Source organism: Gossypium hirsutum, chromosome D04 (assembly GCF_007990345.1).
Source record: "Gossypium hirsutum isolate 1008001.06 chromosome D04, Gossypium_hirsutum_v2.1, whole genome shotgun sequence".
NCBI lineage: Eukaryota > Viridiplantae > Streptophyta > Magnoliopsida > Malvales > Malvaceae > Gossypium > Gossypium hirsutum.
Window position 1 is genome coordinate 43,511,161 of NC_053440.1, and position 19,316 is coordinate 43,530,476.

Here is a 19,316-nt window from a genome sequence, read left to right on the forward strand (position 1 = left end):
TATACAAACTACAAGCTAATATATTATGCACTTTTACATTATATATGTCATGCCATTTTGCTCCAATGCAAGCAAACAAAACATCTGTCACTTGCTGTTTTATTATCTAAAATGGGACAATAATTGGTGTTTACATGTATTAATTCAAGATGGCCCCAACCCTAATCATTTGTCTTCTTTCCATTGTGCTCTGAATTCTTTCCCTGGCATGCCTTAGATTATCAAGAACTTCACCTATACTTTTGCTCACTTCTATGTTTATCTCAAGTGCTACCTTGGTTTCTGGGAGATTCAAAGGAACTAATGCCAATGAGTTATCAACATACTCATCATCCTCACTAGTCTCATTTCTTCCATTCATCATGTTAATCTCCATTGTTGAAGCTTTCAAGCTTGAACAACTGATCAAATGAATGGTATTAAATGATCTTGATTATAGTGTATTACACTAGGGATAGGAGTAGAAATGAGGGAATCAAAGTGAGTACCTTGTATCAGATTTAGTACTAGTCCCTGGAGGAGTTGAATTTTCTTCATTGGAACAAATTTCAAAGCTTTTTATGGATGGATTGGCGTCTGATGCACTTCCCTCCACATTTTTTAAGATTTCTGGGACTGCATCTTGAGGGTGTTGAGTACCTGAACTGCTTGCAGATGAAACACTAGAGACTGTAGAGCTCTCAGATGAACTTGACTTCTCTGATTCATCTAAATTGGGCAATATTTTTAGGGATTCAAGCTTCTTCTTCAACAACTTGAACCTCTTCTCTGCTTTGTTCCGTAACTTGGTCTCTTCTTTCAGCTTGTTCTCAAGTTCTAGCAGCTGCAGATTCAACAACAACAAAACAAACGTCATACAAAAAATTCAGATCTTTGCTCTTCAAAACATAATCAAAATGTTCAAAACCCAAATTGAAAGATCAAAAAACTGACCTTACTTTCCATAAGTTGAGCATCTTGTTTTGCAATCTTTGATGCTTGTCTCTCAGCAAGGAGCCTCCCTCTCAAGCATTCTACAGTTCTCATCCCATCATCTCCTCCCACTCTCTTTTCACTAAAACACAAGGAAACCCACCTTAGATTCTGAAGCAGGCGACAATCACAACTTGAAAAAGAAAAAGAAAAAGAAAAATGAAGAACCCACCTGCATTTGATGTCTTCTTTGTTGCAAGCAACCATTTGCATTGTACACTGATCTTAACTTGCAATGACTTCGATTCTTGAATGTCACCAACAACAGATCAGAGTTGACTAAGAAGATTGTACAAAAAAATGGCAACAAAAGTAAGCTTTAGCCTGCAGTAAGCAATGGTGTTCTTCTTCTTGTTTTTCACCTTTTTTTTTTTGTTTCAAAATTTGAAATTTGTTTATGTTTCCCACTTGGAAAGAAGAATCTTTACCGATGGCTCCATCCAAAAAAAAAAAAAACCTCAGTCAGCTAGCAGTGTTGGAAATCCAAGATCAAGGCTTGCTTGGACTCTTTCCCGTCGTCCCCTCAATTGGCTTTATATATTTCATCCACTGAACTATAGAATGTGTCCATTTACGGTAAAAATATCAGATACTTCAAAAATATATATAAGTAATTTAATCTTTGTAAATTTTAGACAGAATATGGAATTTCAACCCCAACTTTATTTATATTTCTTTATTTTTATCTCATTAGTCTTGTTTTAATTCCATTTTGTATTTTACGTTAGCATAAGGAGGTTTTTTTACGTCCAACCTTCCTCTCTTTTTCCATTTTTATTTAAGGATTGAATTGCACTTGATCAATTAAATTAATTTTTTTTTGAAATTTCATTTATTTTTATGGTTAAAAATAAGTTTTTATATATCAGCATAAGATATACGAGACATGCAACATATTACTGTTTGGTTTTTTTGTTTGACATAACAGGTTTAAATAGTAAAAATAGATCAATTTATTTTTTAATTCAATGAATAAAGATTAATTTACCTTTTTTTAGTAGAGTTACAAATTTACGGCACATTTAGTATCTTGGATTCATTATTCCGATTTTGGTTTAATTTTAGATATGATTGGAAACAGCAATCAAAATTGTCTCAAAGATGTATATTCAAACGTAGAAATTAGATGTTATAAAATAAATACCCTAGGAAACAACAGATAATATGACATGCGTAGCATTTATTATTACAAGCATTCAAATTTTGAAATAACATCACGGGCTTTCTACCTGCTTCTGTCACGTGATCCCCCTCATATATCTTTTTCTTTCCTTCTCTCTCTCTCTTTTAATTATCCCAATTCTTATATAATTAATAAAGGCATGGGCATGGGCAATAAAGTGAAAATGGAGTATAATCATATGGCATAATTATAATTACATGATTCCAGAGAATGGGAAATTGGCTTTCACTTCACTCAAACAAACCCAGTTTTACTTATTTTACACTGTTTCTTTATATATATATATATGTTATCTGTACCAACATATCTTTCCCTGTGATGGATATGAATACCCAAATCCTACAGCTTTAAGTACACTCATCATCATCTCCTGGACCTCGGACATTGAAGGAAAGGAGGCCCAACTGAAGCAGGGTTAGTAAACCCGAGTTTGGTCCATTTGACCCTCATATTCTTACCCAATGAGCCCATCAATTAATGCCTGAGTGGACTAGTTTTTTTATATCTTCAAGCTATCTTACCCCAAGATGAGATTCAAAATAAGGTGAAAAGTACAAGGATTTAAATTGCATTTTGTCGTTGTAAATTAGTCATTTTATATTAGATTAAAGACTAAACTGGCCCTTTATTAAAAATTTTTGTCCATTTGTACCATAAAAAGTTAGCGTGGTTGAGAGAATAATTAGATAGTGACACATGGCATGCCACATGTACCTTATCCCGACCAATTTTTAAAAGTAGAAATAGACAAAACTTTTAACCAAAGGAAAAGTTTGCTCTTTGATCTAGCAGACAATGATTAGTTTATCATTTTTTGAGTAAAAGGAACAAAATGTAATCCGACTTTTAATATAGGGACCTTTATAATATTTTTACATTCAAAATAATAAGAATGGTGAAATATTAAAATGAAAGTAAAATATGAGAATAATAAAAAAAAAAACATCAAATTAAACGAGTATGTAAATCCATTGTATATATGCAGTGTTATTAAAATTGAAAATTCTTTATTTAAGTTTTTTGTAATTTATAAAATTTTAAATTGGTAATTTGATCTTCAAAAATAATAAAAATTTGATTTAATATTTTAAAATTATAAAAATGTAATTTATTAAAATGGTGAAATTATATTTTTATAAGGTTAAAAGTATATAATTTAATTGGTTAAAGCAGGTTTAGAATGCTCCTTCTAACCGTACAATCAAGGAACAACAAAATTTGTTAATTATATCAAGTGAATTTATATGGATAGATACAGAATTAAATCAGTAAGAGGGTATGATAGTATAAACCCAACCACATGCGTCCTTGTCATTAAACAAGTGATCTTCATCACCCAATTCATCTCAGCCTTTCACTCTGAAACACCTCCCCATTCCCCATTACTCCAAATATCCCGTGTTACCACTCATATACAATCATGTCCATTCATCATCAACACTTTTGCCACTCGCCTTGACCAGGATTCCCCACAGCCGTTGGATCTCTCCGAATATATCATCACTGGGAAGCTGAAACCTGCAGCACGGGCAAGTGTTCCTCTTCTTCACCCATGGCAATATGCACATCCAATGGAACAAATGCTGGCAGGGGAACTTACACACGTCTCTCCCTTCTCTCATCTCCTCTTTGCATATCACGCACTCAATGCCACCCCCTCTCACCTCCACCGCTGGCAACGCCACCACCGCCGCCGGTGACGCCGCCACCTCCTTCCCTTCCTTCCCACTGCAACCCATTATCCCCACAAGCCTTTTGCACCTCGTCACCATTTCGATATACGGGATCAAAGCAGCACCGTCGAAGATGCCGGTGATGCCGGTGATCTTTAACGTGGTGTTAGAGCATATACTAGTTAACACTTGGCGCCATTCATCGTGAGGTCTCTCGAGCGCTTCGGGGCTATCATGGTATGCTTCACACAGGAACAGTAGGAGGAGCACGGCGTCAAGGTCGCGCTGGTTTATAGCTGTGGAAGGGTTTGGCAGCCGCAGAGGTGGAGGCTGGAAGTGACGCGTGAGGTGGTGGAGGGAAAAGAGGAGGTGGCGGGCAATGAGAAGGGTCTTTTGGGGGAGTGAGAGAGTGTGGAGGCGGTGGAGGGTAAGAAAGAAGAGACAAGGGGAGGAGAGGAGGTGGCAAAGACGGCGGCGGTGGTGGAAAGAGAGGGAGAAGATGGAGTAGCTGAGATCTGAAAGCTGAGAAGGGCCGAGGGTGGAGGTTGCCGCCATAATTGTCGTCTCTTCTTCCATCATCATATGGGATCGTGTGTTTTGGAAACTCTCTTTAGAAATGCGTGGGAGTTTTGATTACTGCGGCTTTTTATGTCAAAGTTTTGGCCCATTACTACCTTTTTTATAGGAAAATTTATCGAATTAATTATTATTATTGTACAGGGGATAATACACGCTTAAATGTAGTTACATCTTTTTAATTATTATAATAGTAATGATATTAATTCATCTAAATTTATCACAAATAATTGAATATGTGCATTAGAGTCATAAAAAGAGAGAGAGAGTCAATTTCAACTCTATTCTTGTTCTAATTTCTTTATTTTAAAAAAGAGGGTAGAGGAACTAATTTCTAGATTTTAAGATTTCATATCCTTAAATTCATTTTATTACATTTATGAGAAATTTCATGAACACCCTTTAAGGAGAAGAAAAAAATGAAGGAGACTCAATAATTAATATACCAATTACAAAGAAAATTGGACAAAATGGGATCTACAGATGGAGATTTGATTGAACATTAATTGGATTTGGAGGTTTGGGTAAGCATGTGTGTGTTTGGTACCAAAAGGGATGCTTGAATAGCTAAGAATGTAGGGTTTTTTGTCCTAAAGTTAATGTCTTGTTAAAACATCATCGACATCCCCATTTCTTTTCATTATCTCTTACAACTTTGATGAGAAACAAAACAAGCAGAAAAGAAAAAAGAGAAAATCTTGACCCATCCCATATCATTCAACTCCATCCTATTGTCTATTGCAAGCCAATGTCTTTTTTATATGAAAGTGGTCATAATTTTGGAATAAAAGGAAAGAAATTGTATACTATATGAATCCAACTTTATTAAATTTTGGGTTTATTGCAATCATAATTGAAAATTTCGAATTAATGGTTAAATTAGTTGGATCTTTAATTTTTGATATTGAATCAAATCATATAATCCTCTCGAAAAAACCCATAAATGAAAGTATGTTTTTTTAAAATATATATATATAATTAACAAAAAAAATTCTTATTATTTCAGTCGGTTCTTATATGATTTTCTGTTCAATCGAACTAAATTTTACCGCCTTGATGTTAGCTTGCAAACAAAGAAATTCCAGTTCTTACGTGGGAAATGAGTCCATTTTCTCATTCTTCAATGCCTTGTGGGAAAATGTCATAGAAATACACTTAGAAGAAAATTGGAGCAATGTTACCATTTGCTTACTAAAAAACTCTTAAAATAGTCTTGAGACTCTTCTTTTTTTTCCCTGGAGGGACCAAAGGAAAGATGATACAATATAATACTAATTGTCAACAAAATTTTGTATAATATGATGCAATGCTTCAACTGCAAGTTGAGGGTTTTCCACTAGCAAGATTGTGATGATTAAAGGACTGTGATTGTCTTAAAGTAGCAAAAGTTAAAATCTGCAAGTGGAAAGCAAATTAAAAAGATTTTAATGGGGGAGTACCTCTTCACTTTAGCCGAGATTTAGTGTACCAAAATTCTGCTGGGAATTAAAAGAGAAGTGAGCATAAAATAGGATCCAATGTCCTCAACATACTACTCATTGCCACACATAACCATCATCAAGGGATTATTCAAGCTTTATTAGTGGTTAAGTGATGGCATAAAAAATCACCTAGAGTTGCGGTAACATATGCAGGCATGTTTGAAAGTCTTACAGCGGTGGGTCTAAAACCCACACACTTGTATTTCCCAGACGGTTTCAGAACCAACATACAGCAATATCCCATTTAGTTTATTACAAACCATGTACCATCTTTCTCCAACTCTCAACTATGACCGTCCACTCCCAAAATAACATCACTCGATAGGCGCCGGTGTACACGCTTGAGCGTTTCCAGAAATTATTTCTTGGCCTCTTCTCACCCATAAAGAAGGTGATATGGATGAAAACATTTTTAAGTGGAAGGCTTTAATTGGTGAGGAGTATGCATGTGTTGGAAAAGATTTATAAAATAATTTTTCGCTTTTCATACTTAAAGTTTGTGTTTTTTTTTTCATAATAATAGAATATAAGTTTTTGAACGAATAATACTTTTATAGATCAATAATTTATGTTATTTAACATTTTTATATGTTTATGTCATTACATATATTTTTATCGTATCATATTTTTAGTTTTTTGGTATATTTATTCGTATTTATAATATGTTTAATTTTAGTATCACAAGTTAATTACACACTAACTCAATTAAAAATTGGCTAGAAAACTATTCTATTAAAAAGTAAGTGTTATGAATACCTTATTAAGTAGATGTTCATCAAGATCAAGATAAGTTTTGCTATACTTTAAATTCTAATAGTCATTAGAAGTAGATCTCTACTTCATTTATACTTCTTATGCATATAAATAGAGACTTTGGAGAAGCTTTGTAAATATCTCGGTTGATCAATAAAAATACGCTCTCTCTTTGTTCTCTCATTCTCTTTGCTCTTTGTTCTCTATCTTTTATTTTATAACACGTTATCAGCGCAATTCTCTTTTAATTGTTTTTCTCCATAAGTTACAAAAATATCCTAAAATTTGCTATTGTCGATTGCCTCCTAGAGTTGTTGCTATTTCAATTGAGGCTTGCACACTATGGGTAATCATTTGAGCCTTTAACCACTCAGCCAGGGTGATAACGATGATGTTAAAGAATTTTAGGTATACTTAACTATGATTTATTTATTATATCATATTTATTATAATTGGAGACTAATAATGACAACATGAATAGATAGATTTTGATTTGAAATTCATGCATGTTTGCGATGGTGATTATGAAATAAAGAATCAATATAGGTGTTTAGAAGTCGGACACTAGATTTGTTGCATTCCTTGAAGTGAAAGCAAATATAAAGAAAATAAAAGATATAATTATGAACCACTAAAAGTGGGAATATAGTAATAAATAAGAGAACAATGAGAGTTCTCAAGATAACTCTTCAAAGGGTAAAGATAATTTATGTTATCAATGTGATATGAAAGATTATTGGCCACATATGTGGTGTATGCCCAAATATTTTGTTTCTGTTAATATTCTTTGAGGAAGGATATGAGAATGTACTAATGAATTCTATCATTAAAGATAGAAAATATTTATCTTATTTGGTACTGGAACAAACCAACATTATTCTAATATTTGGTAGTACAAAATTAGTCGAAAGATCCGGAAGAGCTAATATATTAATATCTCGTGATGGTTAATCCATTAGTTTTAAATGATATCCATTATAACAGATATCATATTGAGATTGTGAATGAGGAAAATATTATATAATATTCTCATTATGGCATCATTCTTTTTTATATTTGAAGATTTTGGCATATTCCCTGAAGCGAATATTGCATATAATTGTTTGAAAATTATATTTATTTTGTTGACTTAGTGGCATTATAAACTTCACATTGATTTAGACATTTCCAGTAGTAAATGTCACAATAGTCCTTATATGTGGATACAAAGTAAAAGGAATGACAGTAAAATTATCAATTTGTCACAATTTATATTGACATTATTAATACAATTGAAATGCATGTTAAAGTAAACTAGAAGTTTACTGATACAAACGCATTTACTAATTGGTGTGACTAGTTAGACCATCTTGGATTATATATGATGCATTGAGAATTCATATGGACATTCATTAAGGAACTAGAAGATTCTTTAATTTAAAGAATTCTCATTTGTTGCTTGTTCTCAATGAAAATTGCTTATTAGAAACTCACTAGCTAAAGTTGATATTTAATATCTTGTATTCCTGAAGTGAATATGGGCACATTCATCTAACATATTGATGATTTTGATATTATATGATTTTGGTACATGCATCTACAAAATAATCACATATGTGTTATCAATTTGCAACCTATCGTTTGCAAGATTGCTTGTTTAAATAATTAATTTTAGATTATACAATTAAAACAATTCGTCTTGCTAAAGCTGATGAGTTTATATCTCAGACTTTTATTGATTGAGTTTGAAAAACTTTTGTAAAAGCTTGTTATTTATACGTGTAATGGTTTAGAGAAATTATTGATTGAACGCATCTGATTAATATCTAAACTATTACTTATGAGAATTAAACTTCCTATTTCAACATGAGATTATGTTGATTTACGTGTTGTATGCATCAAGCCAATAAGTTATAGATACTGCCCATTACAATTGATTTTTGGTAAAGAGCTAAATATTGCTCATCTTTGAATTTTTGTATGTGCGTATATGTTCCAATTGCTCCACCACAACGCACAAAGATGAGTGAATCCTCAAAAAAAGTTGGGAAATATATTAATTACAAATTTCATTGTATTATTAGATGTTTTGAATGTACTGGAGATCCAATTATGACATGATTTGTGATTACCATTTTGATTTGATAGTTTTCCCTACATTAAGGGGAGAGAAATAATAACTTGTAATGAGTTAGAGAATAGAGTAATTTGAACCAGAAGTTCAACAAGGATAACTCATTATAAGTTCCAAATATGAAAATTCTCATAAAATAAAATAATAAATCTAGATGGTCATATAGTGAAGGCGGGTGCTCCAGAAGAGACCCAAGACATAACTAATAAGTAAAACTCCAGAAGAGATTCAGGTACCTGAAACTGAATATTAAAATAGTGAAAATAAGAGATCTCGATAAGTAATGTCAATTCGAGAAAATGTTGAACTGATAATAAATGTAACACCCTTAACCTGTATCCGTCACCGAAATAGGGTTTCGGAACATTACCGAGTAACCGTAATCTAAATCATTCATTTTCAACCATTTCAAAAATCTTAATGTAATTCATCATTAACATGCATAACGTCCCTCATTCAAGCCTTCGAGGCTTAAAAATCACTTTAAAAGTGTTTCGAGACTAAATCGGGAACATTTGTAAAATTTAAAAAAAAGTTAGAAAAATTCAACTGCAGGGGTGTTACTCACACGGCCAATTCAAACGCCCGTGTGTCTGGCCATGTGAGAATTTGAAGTAGGGACACACGACCGTGTCCCAACCTGTGTTCGTGCCCGTGTAACTCGCTGACTTGGGTTACACGGCCAAGCCACACGCCCGTGTGCTAAGCCGTGTAACCCTTGAAATGGCCTCGCATGCCTGTGTGCTAGCCATGTGTCTCACATAGCTAAGTTACACGCCCGTGTGTTTGGCCGTGTGGACCTAAAATGTGCCTTAAACCACAAGTTTACCATTTCCTACTTCTTGGGCATTAAGCAACTCAAAAACCATTCATTTAGTCTATTCAAAACACGATTAAACACACTCAAACCATTCCAAAACAATCATCCTAGGTGCCTAACCAATGTACCCTCATTGGTACCACATTTATATCATCAAAACTTATCATCAATGTATCATTCAAATCAAAGTTTTAAATATGCCAAAATCCATCAATTTGCCCTAGCTCATATGTACATAAAACATCAACTTATATTCACATACACATAGCAAGCATTGGTTCAAAACAACATGCCAAATTATGGCTTCAAACACAGCCATACATTTATATACTAAAACCAACATTACACTTATAACTTCATTTACAATCCATCCACAAAATAACTATCAACTAGACATCCTAGGTACATGCCAACACAAAAAGAGAAACATCACCACATTTGAGATCGGGATCGTTGCTGGATATTGAATCGGCGATCAAAATAGAAATACCTAACCTGTGCACGGGAAATCAAAATCATACGCTGAGTAAAACTCAGTGATATTTTTATAATCCGAACAATTAAAGATATAATGATACAAAAATGCATAATTTGAATTATACAAACATACAATTGCTAAGCTTACAATTACCATATACCATCATTTCAAATTTATGCATATTACCATATCATTTCACACTATACTCAATTTTCACATGCTATCCTATTTAATTTGTTTAACAAATATCTCAATTCACATCACTTGCTATATAAATAGATTTTCACATATCCTTCCACATTTGTTTATACAATGGTATTATCTATTTCCAAATTCACTTCATGAGTACATAACTCATGTATTTCATTCAATCACAACATATCTCATTTTTCATGTTTCAATTCACTATCTCGTTTCCATTTCTCTTATTTGCCATTTCAATATTTTCTCATCTTTGCCATTTCAATATCAATCACATAAATTATTATTTTACTTTCCCTTATTAACACAACTCGGACTCAGATGGATACATGGATCCAACCAACACACCAGTTTGGCACCCAGAGCCTTATCGGATAAATTCAAAGTAATAACTGTGCCCAACGCTATATAAATTGACACTCAGTGTCTCATCGGTTAATCCGAAATAAATTGACACCTGGTGCCTCATCGACTCGAAGTCTAAGAAATCCCTAAACTCTTCCTGTCCTATGGCATGCCATCTATATCCGACTCAACCCGATATAGTTAATAGGGTTCCATTTCACTTTCAATATATATATCCAATATCAAATTTCATATAAGCACATTATCACATATATACATATTCAATTCAATCAATATAATTTCAATAAATTCATCACATACCAAGTCAATCCATTTCAATTGTAAAACACAATAGTTCTCACCTCCAATGCTTACCATATGCAAGAAATCAAAATGCAATAAGTTACAACTTAGTTCGGATTATAGAAACACAAATCGTGGATTCCGAGCTATTCGACGTCGATTTTATCCTTCCCTTTTTTAGTTAAGGATTCCGATACGACGTTAGCTATGAAATTAAAATAGTTAAAATACATTAATACAACACAAATCAATTTCACATTGAATATTTCAATTCTGACTCAATATTTGCTTAAATTCCAATTTAGTCCTTAAACTAAGACTAATTTTTTTATTCTTCACATTTAATTCTATATTTTCATACAAATTTCACTTTAAACTAAATTTAACTCCCTATTTTCAATCAAACCCCTAAATTTCAAATTTTTCACATTTTAGTCCCTATTACTCAAAATTTACAATTTGTTCTACAATTTAATCCTTTTTCATTTCTAACTTAAAAATCTACCAATTTAATCCCCAATACTAAAAATATTTAATAATAACAACATATAAAATCTTAATCAATGCTAAAATTACAACATGGGTTAGATAGCCCTAGGTACCAGAATTCCAAAAATATAAAAATTACTAGAAAAATGACTAAATTGACTAACCAATTGGAGTTTGAAACTTAAAATCCCTTAGGTCGTGCGTCTTTCCCCTTTCTTCTTTCTTTCTCTTTTCTTTCTTTTCTTTTAAATTTGCATGTTCTCTTTCTTTCATTTCCCATTTGTTTTATTATACTTTATTTTATTATAATTATAACATATATACATATACATTTCTTATTATATAATATAACATATAATATATAATAAGTTAATATATATAATCATCATTAATAAGGTCCACTTAATGGAACAAAGCATAATTGCTTCTTTAGTCCCTTTAATTAATTTTTAATTTATAATTCAACTTTTATCCTATACGTGATTTAGTCATTATACTCTAATAGCTCTTAATTCAAGCAAATTCACTTAACTGGAACATAATTAACTACATAACTAGCTTCATAAATATTTATTAAAAATATTTTCGAGTCTGATTTATAGGAACGAAGTCCTAGGAATACACTTTCTGACACCCTTGACTATAGCGTTGTTACAATAAAACTAGTCGACAATGGTTTTGCATGCAATATTATTGTTGAAATAATGAAATAAAAGGAGAATCTTGAATAAATCTATTGAGAAATATAGATAAGGAATAAATTGATCAATATAGAAAGACGCAACTCAAGTACAATTAAATTCGTGGAGTTTTTGAACCAGTAGTCCAAATATCTAAATGTATAAAGCCAGTGAGGGTGCAAATGAAGTAGTTTTGAAAAAGCAAAATAAAAATATGAAGTTTTTCGCTAAGTCCTGGCATTAATTATGAAAATATATAATATTCTTTTATGGTGGATGCAATAACCTTTAGATATATTATTTTGACAATTCATAAAAGATTTAACTTGCGTCTAATGGTTGTTGTTACAACCTTTTATGAATCACTATATAGTGTAAAGTTTATATTAAAATCCTTGAAGGATTTAGAATGCTAGAAACATATTGAAATTCTCGGGAAATTGTTCATTTATATGAATTGAAATAATTTGAAGATATGTGGTAAATTTGACTTAGTGAATAATAGTTGAAGAATGATTATAAAATGATCCAAAATACCTATTTGTGTTTTTATAAAAGAATTATTATTAAAGTTTGCTATGATTATTGTTAAAAACTCTTGAAGAGATCAAAATATATTTCCCCCAAAATTTCCCTCACTAGTGACTTTCAAAAGAATGGTGATATAAATGCTCATTTGAAAAGCTAGCATTCAAGATTGAATACGTAGAATATGAGATATTATGTGATGTTTTCATGAGGGGGAGTAAATACGCGTTGTACTCTTTTTTCCTAAACCAAGGTTTTATCCCATTGGGTTTTCCTGGTAAAGGTTTTTAACGAGGCAGCTTGTAATAGAAGATTGTGTACTATTTTTCCTTCATTAGATTTGTAATGGCCCAAATTTAAGGTTATCGAAACAGTATTTTCGGGACCACAAATTCGATGAGGAAAAATTTATTTTTATTATATTTATATGGCCTACAATTTCACGGAAATATTTCGTGAAATTTTTTTTCAAAAATTTTAACGTTTAGGCACTCAATTTAGTCAAAAGGACTAAATTATAAAAGGTGAAAAAGTTGAGTTCTATATGTTAGAGGTGTCCAATTGTTATGAAATTTTAAATTGGAGGTATTTATATGGTAATTAGACCATTGGTTAAGTTGTTGGACAAAAATGGACATGGTTAGGCATGTTTCCAAAGTTTTTCATTAAGGGCATTTTAGTCATTTAGTTATTAAAATGAATTAAAAACAAAATTAAAAGCCAATTTTTGATCATCTTCTTCATTAGGCCGAATTTAGCAAGGGGAGAAGACATAGTTAGGGTTTTCAAGCTTCCAAGCTCCATAGTAAGTGATCTCAAGCCCCGTTTTTAATGCTCTTTACGTTTTTGAGATCCCAGTAGCTTAATTTAGCTTATTCTAGCAATAATTTAACCTAGGGTTTATATTTGGAAAAATACCCATAGGTGAAAAGTGTTTATTTTGATGTTTTATGATAGGATATGAAGCTATAAATTATGTTAAACAACTTTTGCTAGCCGATTTTAAGCGAAAACTAGTAAGTTGACATAATCGGTAAAAATCCCTAATGTACATAAGTAAGTGTTAGAGTGAGAATTTGATGTTGTCATAGAAGATAAAAATGTTCAGTATGTTATATAACATAAGAATATGAGATGAAGTTTAATTTTCGAACTTTGGGGCAAAAGCGTAATTATATAAAAGTTTAGGGGTAAAATTGTAATTTTTCCAAAGTTAGATTCGAGGGCTATTTTGATAAATGTGAGTATTAAATGAGTTAAATTTGCTATTTTAGATCAAGAAGAACGAAATTCGAGGTTAGACAAAGGAAAGAATAAAGTTGAAGGCTAAGTTGGTGAATTTGGTTATATTTTGTACCGAGGTAAGTTTATGGTAAATAAATACAACATTTCAAAAATTATTATTAATATTGTTATTTTCCAGCAATTATGCATTTATTTTATGAATTTATTTAATGTTGACTCAAGTATGAGATGATAGAGAATCGATGTTAAAAAGCCCCGTTGAAACATGAGGAATGTATCGGATACAAATGTCATGACATTTGGGTAAAGAGGTCCCATGTAAGACCATGTCTGGGACATGGCGTTGGCACCAAGATGAGAGGTCCCATGTAAGACCATGTCTGGGACATGACGTTGGCACTGAGATGAGAGGTCCCCCATAAGACCGTGTCTGGGACATGGCATGGGCACCGATATGAGAACATCCCATGTAAGACCATGTCTGGGACATAGCTTTGGCATGTTATTATCAGAAAAGACCCAAGTATCCTTATTATTCCAACGTGGCTGAACGGGTTAGTAAACGAATCATGTTAATGAAAGTTCATTTAAAAGCATAAATGACAAGCTCAAATGAGTTATAAGAGTTAAGAACTTACTATATTATCAATTGATACTCAATGTTTCAGCAAGAGAAGGATAAGTTACGATCATGAGTTAACTAAGTAAACCAGCAAGAGAACGAGAATGAGATTAAATAAAGAGTAAACTAGAGATACTGACATTTGAGTTTAATTATTTGTGTTAAATGTTGTTATTTATTTGCTAGTAAACTTACTAAGCTTATGCTTACTTCTTTTAGTTTTCTTTCTCTTATAGTATTGTAAAGCTACTTTCGGGAACTTAAAGACGTCGGAGATCGTCCACACTATCAACGACAACAACTCGGTATTTTAAGTTACAAAATGGTTGTTGAACTATTCAAAAGTTTCATTTAAGTCATTAGGTTGTTAAAAGTGCTACTGTATATAGAGGTGTGCATGGGCTGGCCCGGGCCGGGATCAATTAAAAATTTAGGCCCGTTTGCTAGGCTAGGCTCGACTCAAAAAATGGGCCTAAAATTTTGCCCAAGCCCGACCCGAATAAAAATGTTAAAACCCGAGCCCGGCCTGGCCCGCCCATATTAATTTTTATATTATTTTTATATAATTTTAAAATATATATAATACATCAAAAATACTAAAAACATCAAAATAAATATTTCCCAACAAATTGGAAATAATTTTTTTAAAAAATATGTATACTTAAATAATACTATGATAGATGCAACTTAACAAGCAAATGCCTCTAAAATAATGACAAAATTAACAAATGTCTTTAAAATAATAACAAAATTAACAATAAAATAAGTTTTATACAATATCCAAACAATAACAGCAAAACAGTAGCAACATAATAGTAAAATGGTAGCAAAATAGGGAGAAAATAATAATAAAATAACATTAAAAAACAATTTTTTTTGTCATTTAGTGAATTCGGGCCAGGCCGGGCTTGGGACAAAAATGCCTTACTCAAGGCTTTTTTTTTTCCAAGCCCATTTTCTGGGCTTATAGTTTTGCCTAAACCCTCCCACATTTCAAGAGGACCTTCGGGCCAGGTGGCCCGACCCATGAACAGGTCTAATTGTATGTCTTCCTCTATTAGCACCACCTACACTAATCGAAAGATCTTATTCCCCTTTTGTTGAGGGGGGATTGACTCGTCTAAGAGAATTCTTCGAAGTGTTGTCCTCAAAGACGTCAATTCGATCCCTCAACAATGGAAGGTATTGTCCCCCAATGAGGGTTTTGTCCCTCTTTGTTGAGAGTCGTGTACAGTTCACGGAGGGGAGCGCCTCGACCATACATGGATGTACGACCACCCACCAAGAGGCAATATGAGCATCTCGCCATTGATGGGATTTGAACCCCTGACCTATGCCATATAGGTCAATTGTTGGGGTATATGGCATAGGCTAAGGGTCCAAATCCTACCAAGGGCTCATGTTGCCTTTCAGTGGGTGGTCGTACGTCCCGGTATGGTCAAGACGCTCCCCCCGTGAACCGTACATGACTCTTCAAAAAAGGGAAATACCTTCCATTGTTAAGGGATCGGATCAGTGTCCCCGAGGGCGATAGTTCAAAGACTTTTCCCAGAGGAGTTGATCCCCCCTTAACACCTTCTCTTCCATAATTTCGTTTTTTTTTCATAAAATAACTTTAAACATTATGAATTTACAAACCAAAATCCAAGCAACTGACCATCAGATCGACTTAGATCTAAGGTATGTTCTTCTACTTGTTGATTGATACTGATCTATGGTATTGATGGTCGAATTGCCGCTTGAAGCTTATTAGTTGAACTTAAAAAAAAAACTTAACAATCCAGTAAGTTAAATGAAAACTTTGGAATATTTGAATGACCATTTTATAGCATTTTGAAGTTAAGTGATCAAAATATAAATTTACTAATAATTAAATTTGAGTTAAAATTACCCTAATAAATATCTCTCTGTTTGCATCCTCCCTAGACCTGTCCATGGGCCGGGCGGCCCGGCCCGGCCCGACGGCCTGGCCGAAATATGAGAGGGTTCGAGTAAAAATATAGGCCCGAAATATGGGCTTGGGCAAAAAAATGAGGCCCGTTTAAAAAATGGGCCGGGCTCGGGCTCAACTTTTTTGGCCCGGGCCCGGGCCCGGCCCGGCCCGGCCCGAATATAATAAATATATATTTTTTATTTTTATTTTTTAATTTTAAAATACTTTAAAAATATTTTTATTTTTTTATTTTTAAAAATTTTTTTGTGTTTATTAAAAATCGGGCCGGACTCGGGCTTACTCTTTTTTCCCGGGCCGGGCCTGGGCAAAATTTTAGGCCTTTATTTCGGGCCGGGCCCGGGCCTAAGAGTTGGGCTAAATTTTTTTCCGGGCCTGGCCCGGCCCATGGACAGGTCTAATCCTCCCGCAAAATTCGGTGGGTATAGAGTTATGAGGAAAATCTGGATTTTTTTAGTAGGCGAATTGCGACCAGCGGAGTTCGATTTCTAACGACATCGTTTAGATGATAAACAGTTACACATTTTACTTACCCTGGGGCTGGGGAGTATAAGATCATAACCCAAGGAGCCTCAAGAATCTCACTTCCATTACTCTCAAATTTCAAACTCTCGAAGGCAAATTAGGGTTTTTACCGCTTCTTCACAGCGAAAAGGAAACTTTTTAATTTCAAAGAAAGGGGGGACGAAAACCAAGAAAATTGCCAAAAGAAAAAAGAAAAAAAAGTCTCAATATTGAATCATTTTCTGGTGAAATTTCAGAACCAGGTACTCAGTTTTACACATTCTTTTCTCAAATTTCTTTTCCCTATTTCCTTGAATTAAATTCTGGTTGGAATGGAAAAGAAATCGGAAGCAGAATCAGAGCCTGGTGTATACGAAATACCGGGAGAGCCAGCTGTGGTTATCAATGGAGTCCCAAAGGAAAACCCAAATTGCATCACCCTTGTCCCGTCAAAATCCAATAAGGAAGACAACGAGCCTCAGAAAGATAAAGGGTGTGGTGAATGGTTGGAAGGCAGGGAAGTCCAGAAACTGTTTGGGGAAAGATATTATCGTGGGAGTGTGATCCAGTTTGACAAGGAAACAGGGTGGTATAGGGTGGAATATGAAGATGGGGATTCTGAGGATCTTGACTGGAATGAACTGGAAGAGTTGCTTTTGCCCGTAGACATTGCAGTTCCTTTGAAAACATTGGCATTGAAGTTGTTGAACAAGGATCAGAAAGATGTGCAGTTGGTGCTTCCAGCCTCTGAAGTTCCCAAGCCCAAGCATGTGGGAAGCAACAAAGGAAAGAAGACTAAAGCACGTTGATCTTGATTCTTGAAGCTGGTAGGTGAATTCCTAACTGAGAATGCTATAGTTTTAGTTGTTACTTGACATTGTTTCATGTCTATGTTATGTGGGAATGTTGTATGTGGATGAAATTAGTGGTTGCAGTATAGGAGAAGCCTATTCCCATTTGTGTAACATTGTCACTGTAGAAATTGACTCTTGTAGTACTAGAATTTTAGCTTTGATGCCCCAGATTTTTACCTTGAGTTTATTGAAAGCTAGCTACATTCATGGAATGCCGTCAACCATGTACATTATATACTGGTTTAATCAGTTATCCAAGGGATTTCTGGCTTCACTTCTTTCTATCTCAATCTAGTCCTTTTTATCATCTTATTCATGCATGAAACTTGACTTCGTTTATGGTTTGGATCTTTCTACAATTCCTTTTATGATTGTTCAGTTGCGGATTAACACCCATTTGATACTTTTTGTATAATAGTTTTCTTCCAACGAGCTTTCTTCAGGATTCCCGTTGTAGGAGGAATAGGAATTTACGTTTTACGAGTTTTATATTTGGATAATTGGGTCGTTGAGTTGGGCTTAATTTTACGAATATTGGGTATTTATTTGGGCTTGAGTATGGATATGGATTAAATGAGTAAAATAGCATTTTGGGAAGAGACAATGCCATATATTGATAAAATTCTGTCACAATTATACATTGCATAATGTTGAGTTGAGGAAAATGCTTCTGTAAATAGGCTCGTACATATCCAGTTGAAAGCTAATCGGAACATCTCCAAGTCGTAAGAATACCACTTGGATCAATCCCAAAACCCTGTCTAAACCCAACCACACACAGATGTAACTGGTTTCTTGCTTTGGATCCTTTGATCAGCTTTCCCCACTATTTTTGAACTCACACCATACCAATTTACCCCAAGTTGTATAGTTGGGTATTTGTAATTGGGGGAGCTGAAATACAAGGAAACCAAGGACTGGTGTTCTCATGGATGACTAAACTTTCTCTAAACCTAAGGTTGTATGATTTACTACTACAAGCTAAACCCACAAAAACAAGATCAATGCTAGTGTTTTTCTCTCAATCCCACACTTGAGATTTTATAAGAAAAGTTTTCATTATCCATCCACAATCTTACAAAATTAACCAACAGATCGGTTGATGAAGCAAATAGATAGCAGTTGCAGGACATTTCGAAATTATAGTGTTCCAAAATATAAAGTTTGATATCTTCATATGTCCCCCAATCAGTAAAACTGAAGTAACATAGCATGCCTGCCTACCATGTACATCACTTTTGCTGAAAGTGAGATATTTGACAAAGCCACCATAAGTATTTTTTTTTAAATTATTTAGTACATGAAAGTACGAATGATTATCAAGTTGTACCTGTTTTTTTCTTTCTTTATTTATGTTTAGTATGATAATAAGCTTAATCAAATTATAAATAAAGTCTAATACCCTACCCCCAATTATCAATAAATAAATAAAAGTCAAACATTCCATTTCAATGTTAACTCATAAAGCAAGCAACATAAGACCAACAAAAAAGAAAACATAGACAAAACAAGTTTGGCAATGTTGTGTCAAAGCAACACTAATAT

At 33.4% G+C, this 19,316-nt stretch overlaps 3 protein-coding genes across 5 annotated transcripts; 1 reads left to right on the forward strand and 2 right to left on the reverse strand.

The window, feature by feature from the left end:
- Positions 1–1,545, reverse strand: LOC107899261 (uncharacterized). 3 transcript variants are annotated; one of them, XM_016824931.2, is made up of 4 exons: positions 1,145–1,545; positions 934–1,054; positions 489–823; positions 1–282 (listed from the first exon to the last, which is right to left on the reverse strand). In XM_016824931.2, the coding sequence occupies exons 1-4, from the start codon at positions 1,183–1,185 to the stop codon at positions 264–266; spliced, it is 516 nt and encodes a 171-aa protein (XP_016680420.1). In that variant the 5' UTR covers positions 1,186–1,545; the 3' UTR covers positions 1–263. The 3 variants fall into 3 exon arrangements, with proteins under 3 accessions (XP_016680420.1, XP_016680418.1, XP_016680419.1); XM_016824929.2 differs by having other exon boundaries at positions 1–401; XM_016824930.2 differs by lacking the exon at positions 1,145–1,545 and having other exon boundaries at positions 1–401; positions 939–1,056.
- A 1,811-nt stretch (positions 1,546–3,356) lies between these two features.
- LOC107899262 (E3 ubiquitin-protein ligase SGR9, amyloplastic) lies at positions 3,357–4,621 on the reverse strand. The gene has a single exon (XM_016824932.2). It carries the CDS (start codon positions 4,408–4,410, stop codon positions 3,574–3,576), a length of 837 nt encoding a protein of 278 aa, XP_016680421.1. The 5' UTR covers positions 4,411–4,621; the 3' UTR covers positions 3,357–3,573.
- Positions 4,622–16,932: 12,311 nt separating this feature from the next.
- LOC107899263 (dirigent protein 17) lies at positions 16,933–18,045 on the forward strand. The gene has a single exon (XM_016824933.2). It carries the CDS (start codon positions 17,250–17,252, stop codon positions 17,724–17,726), a length of 477 nt encoding a protein of 158 aa, XP_016680422.1. The 5' UTR covers positions 16,933–17,249; the 3' UTR covers positions 17,727–18,045.
- Positions 18,046–19,316: the final 1,271 nt, after the last annotated feature.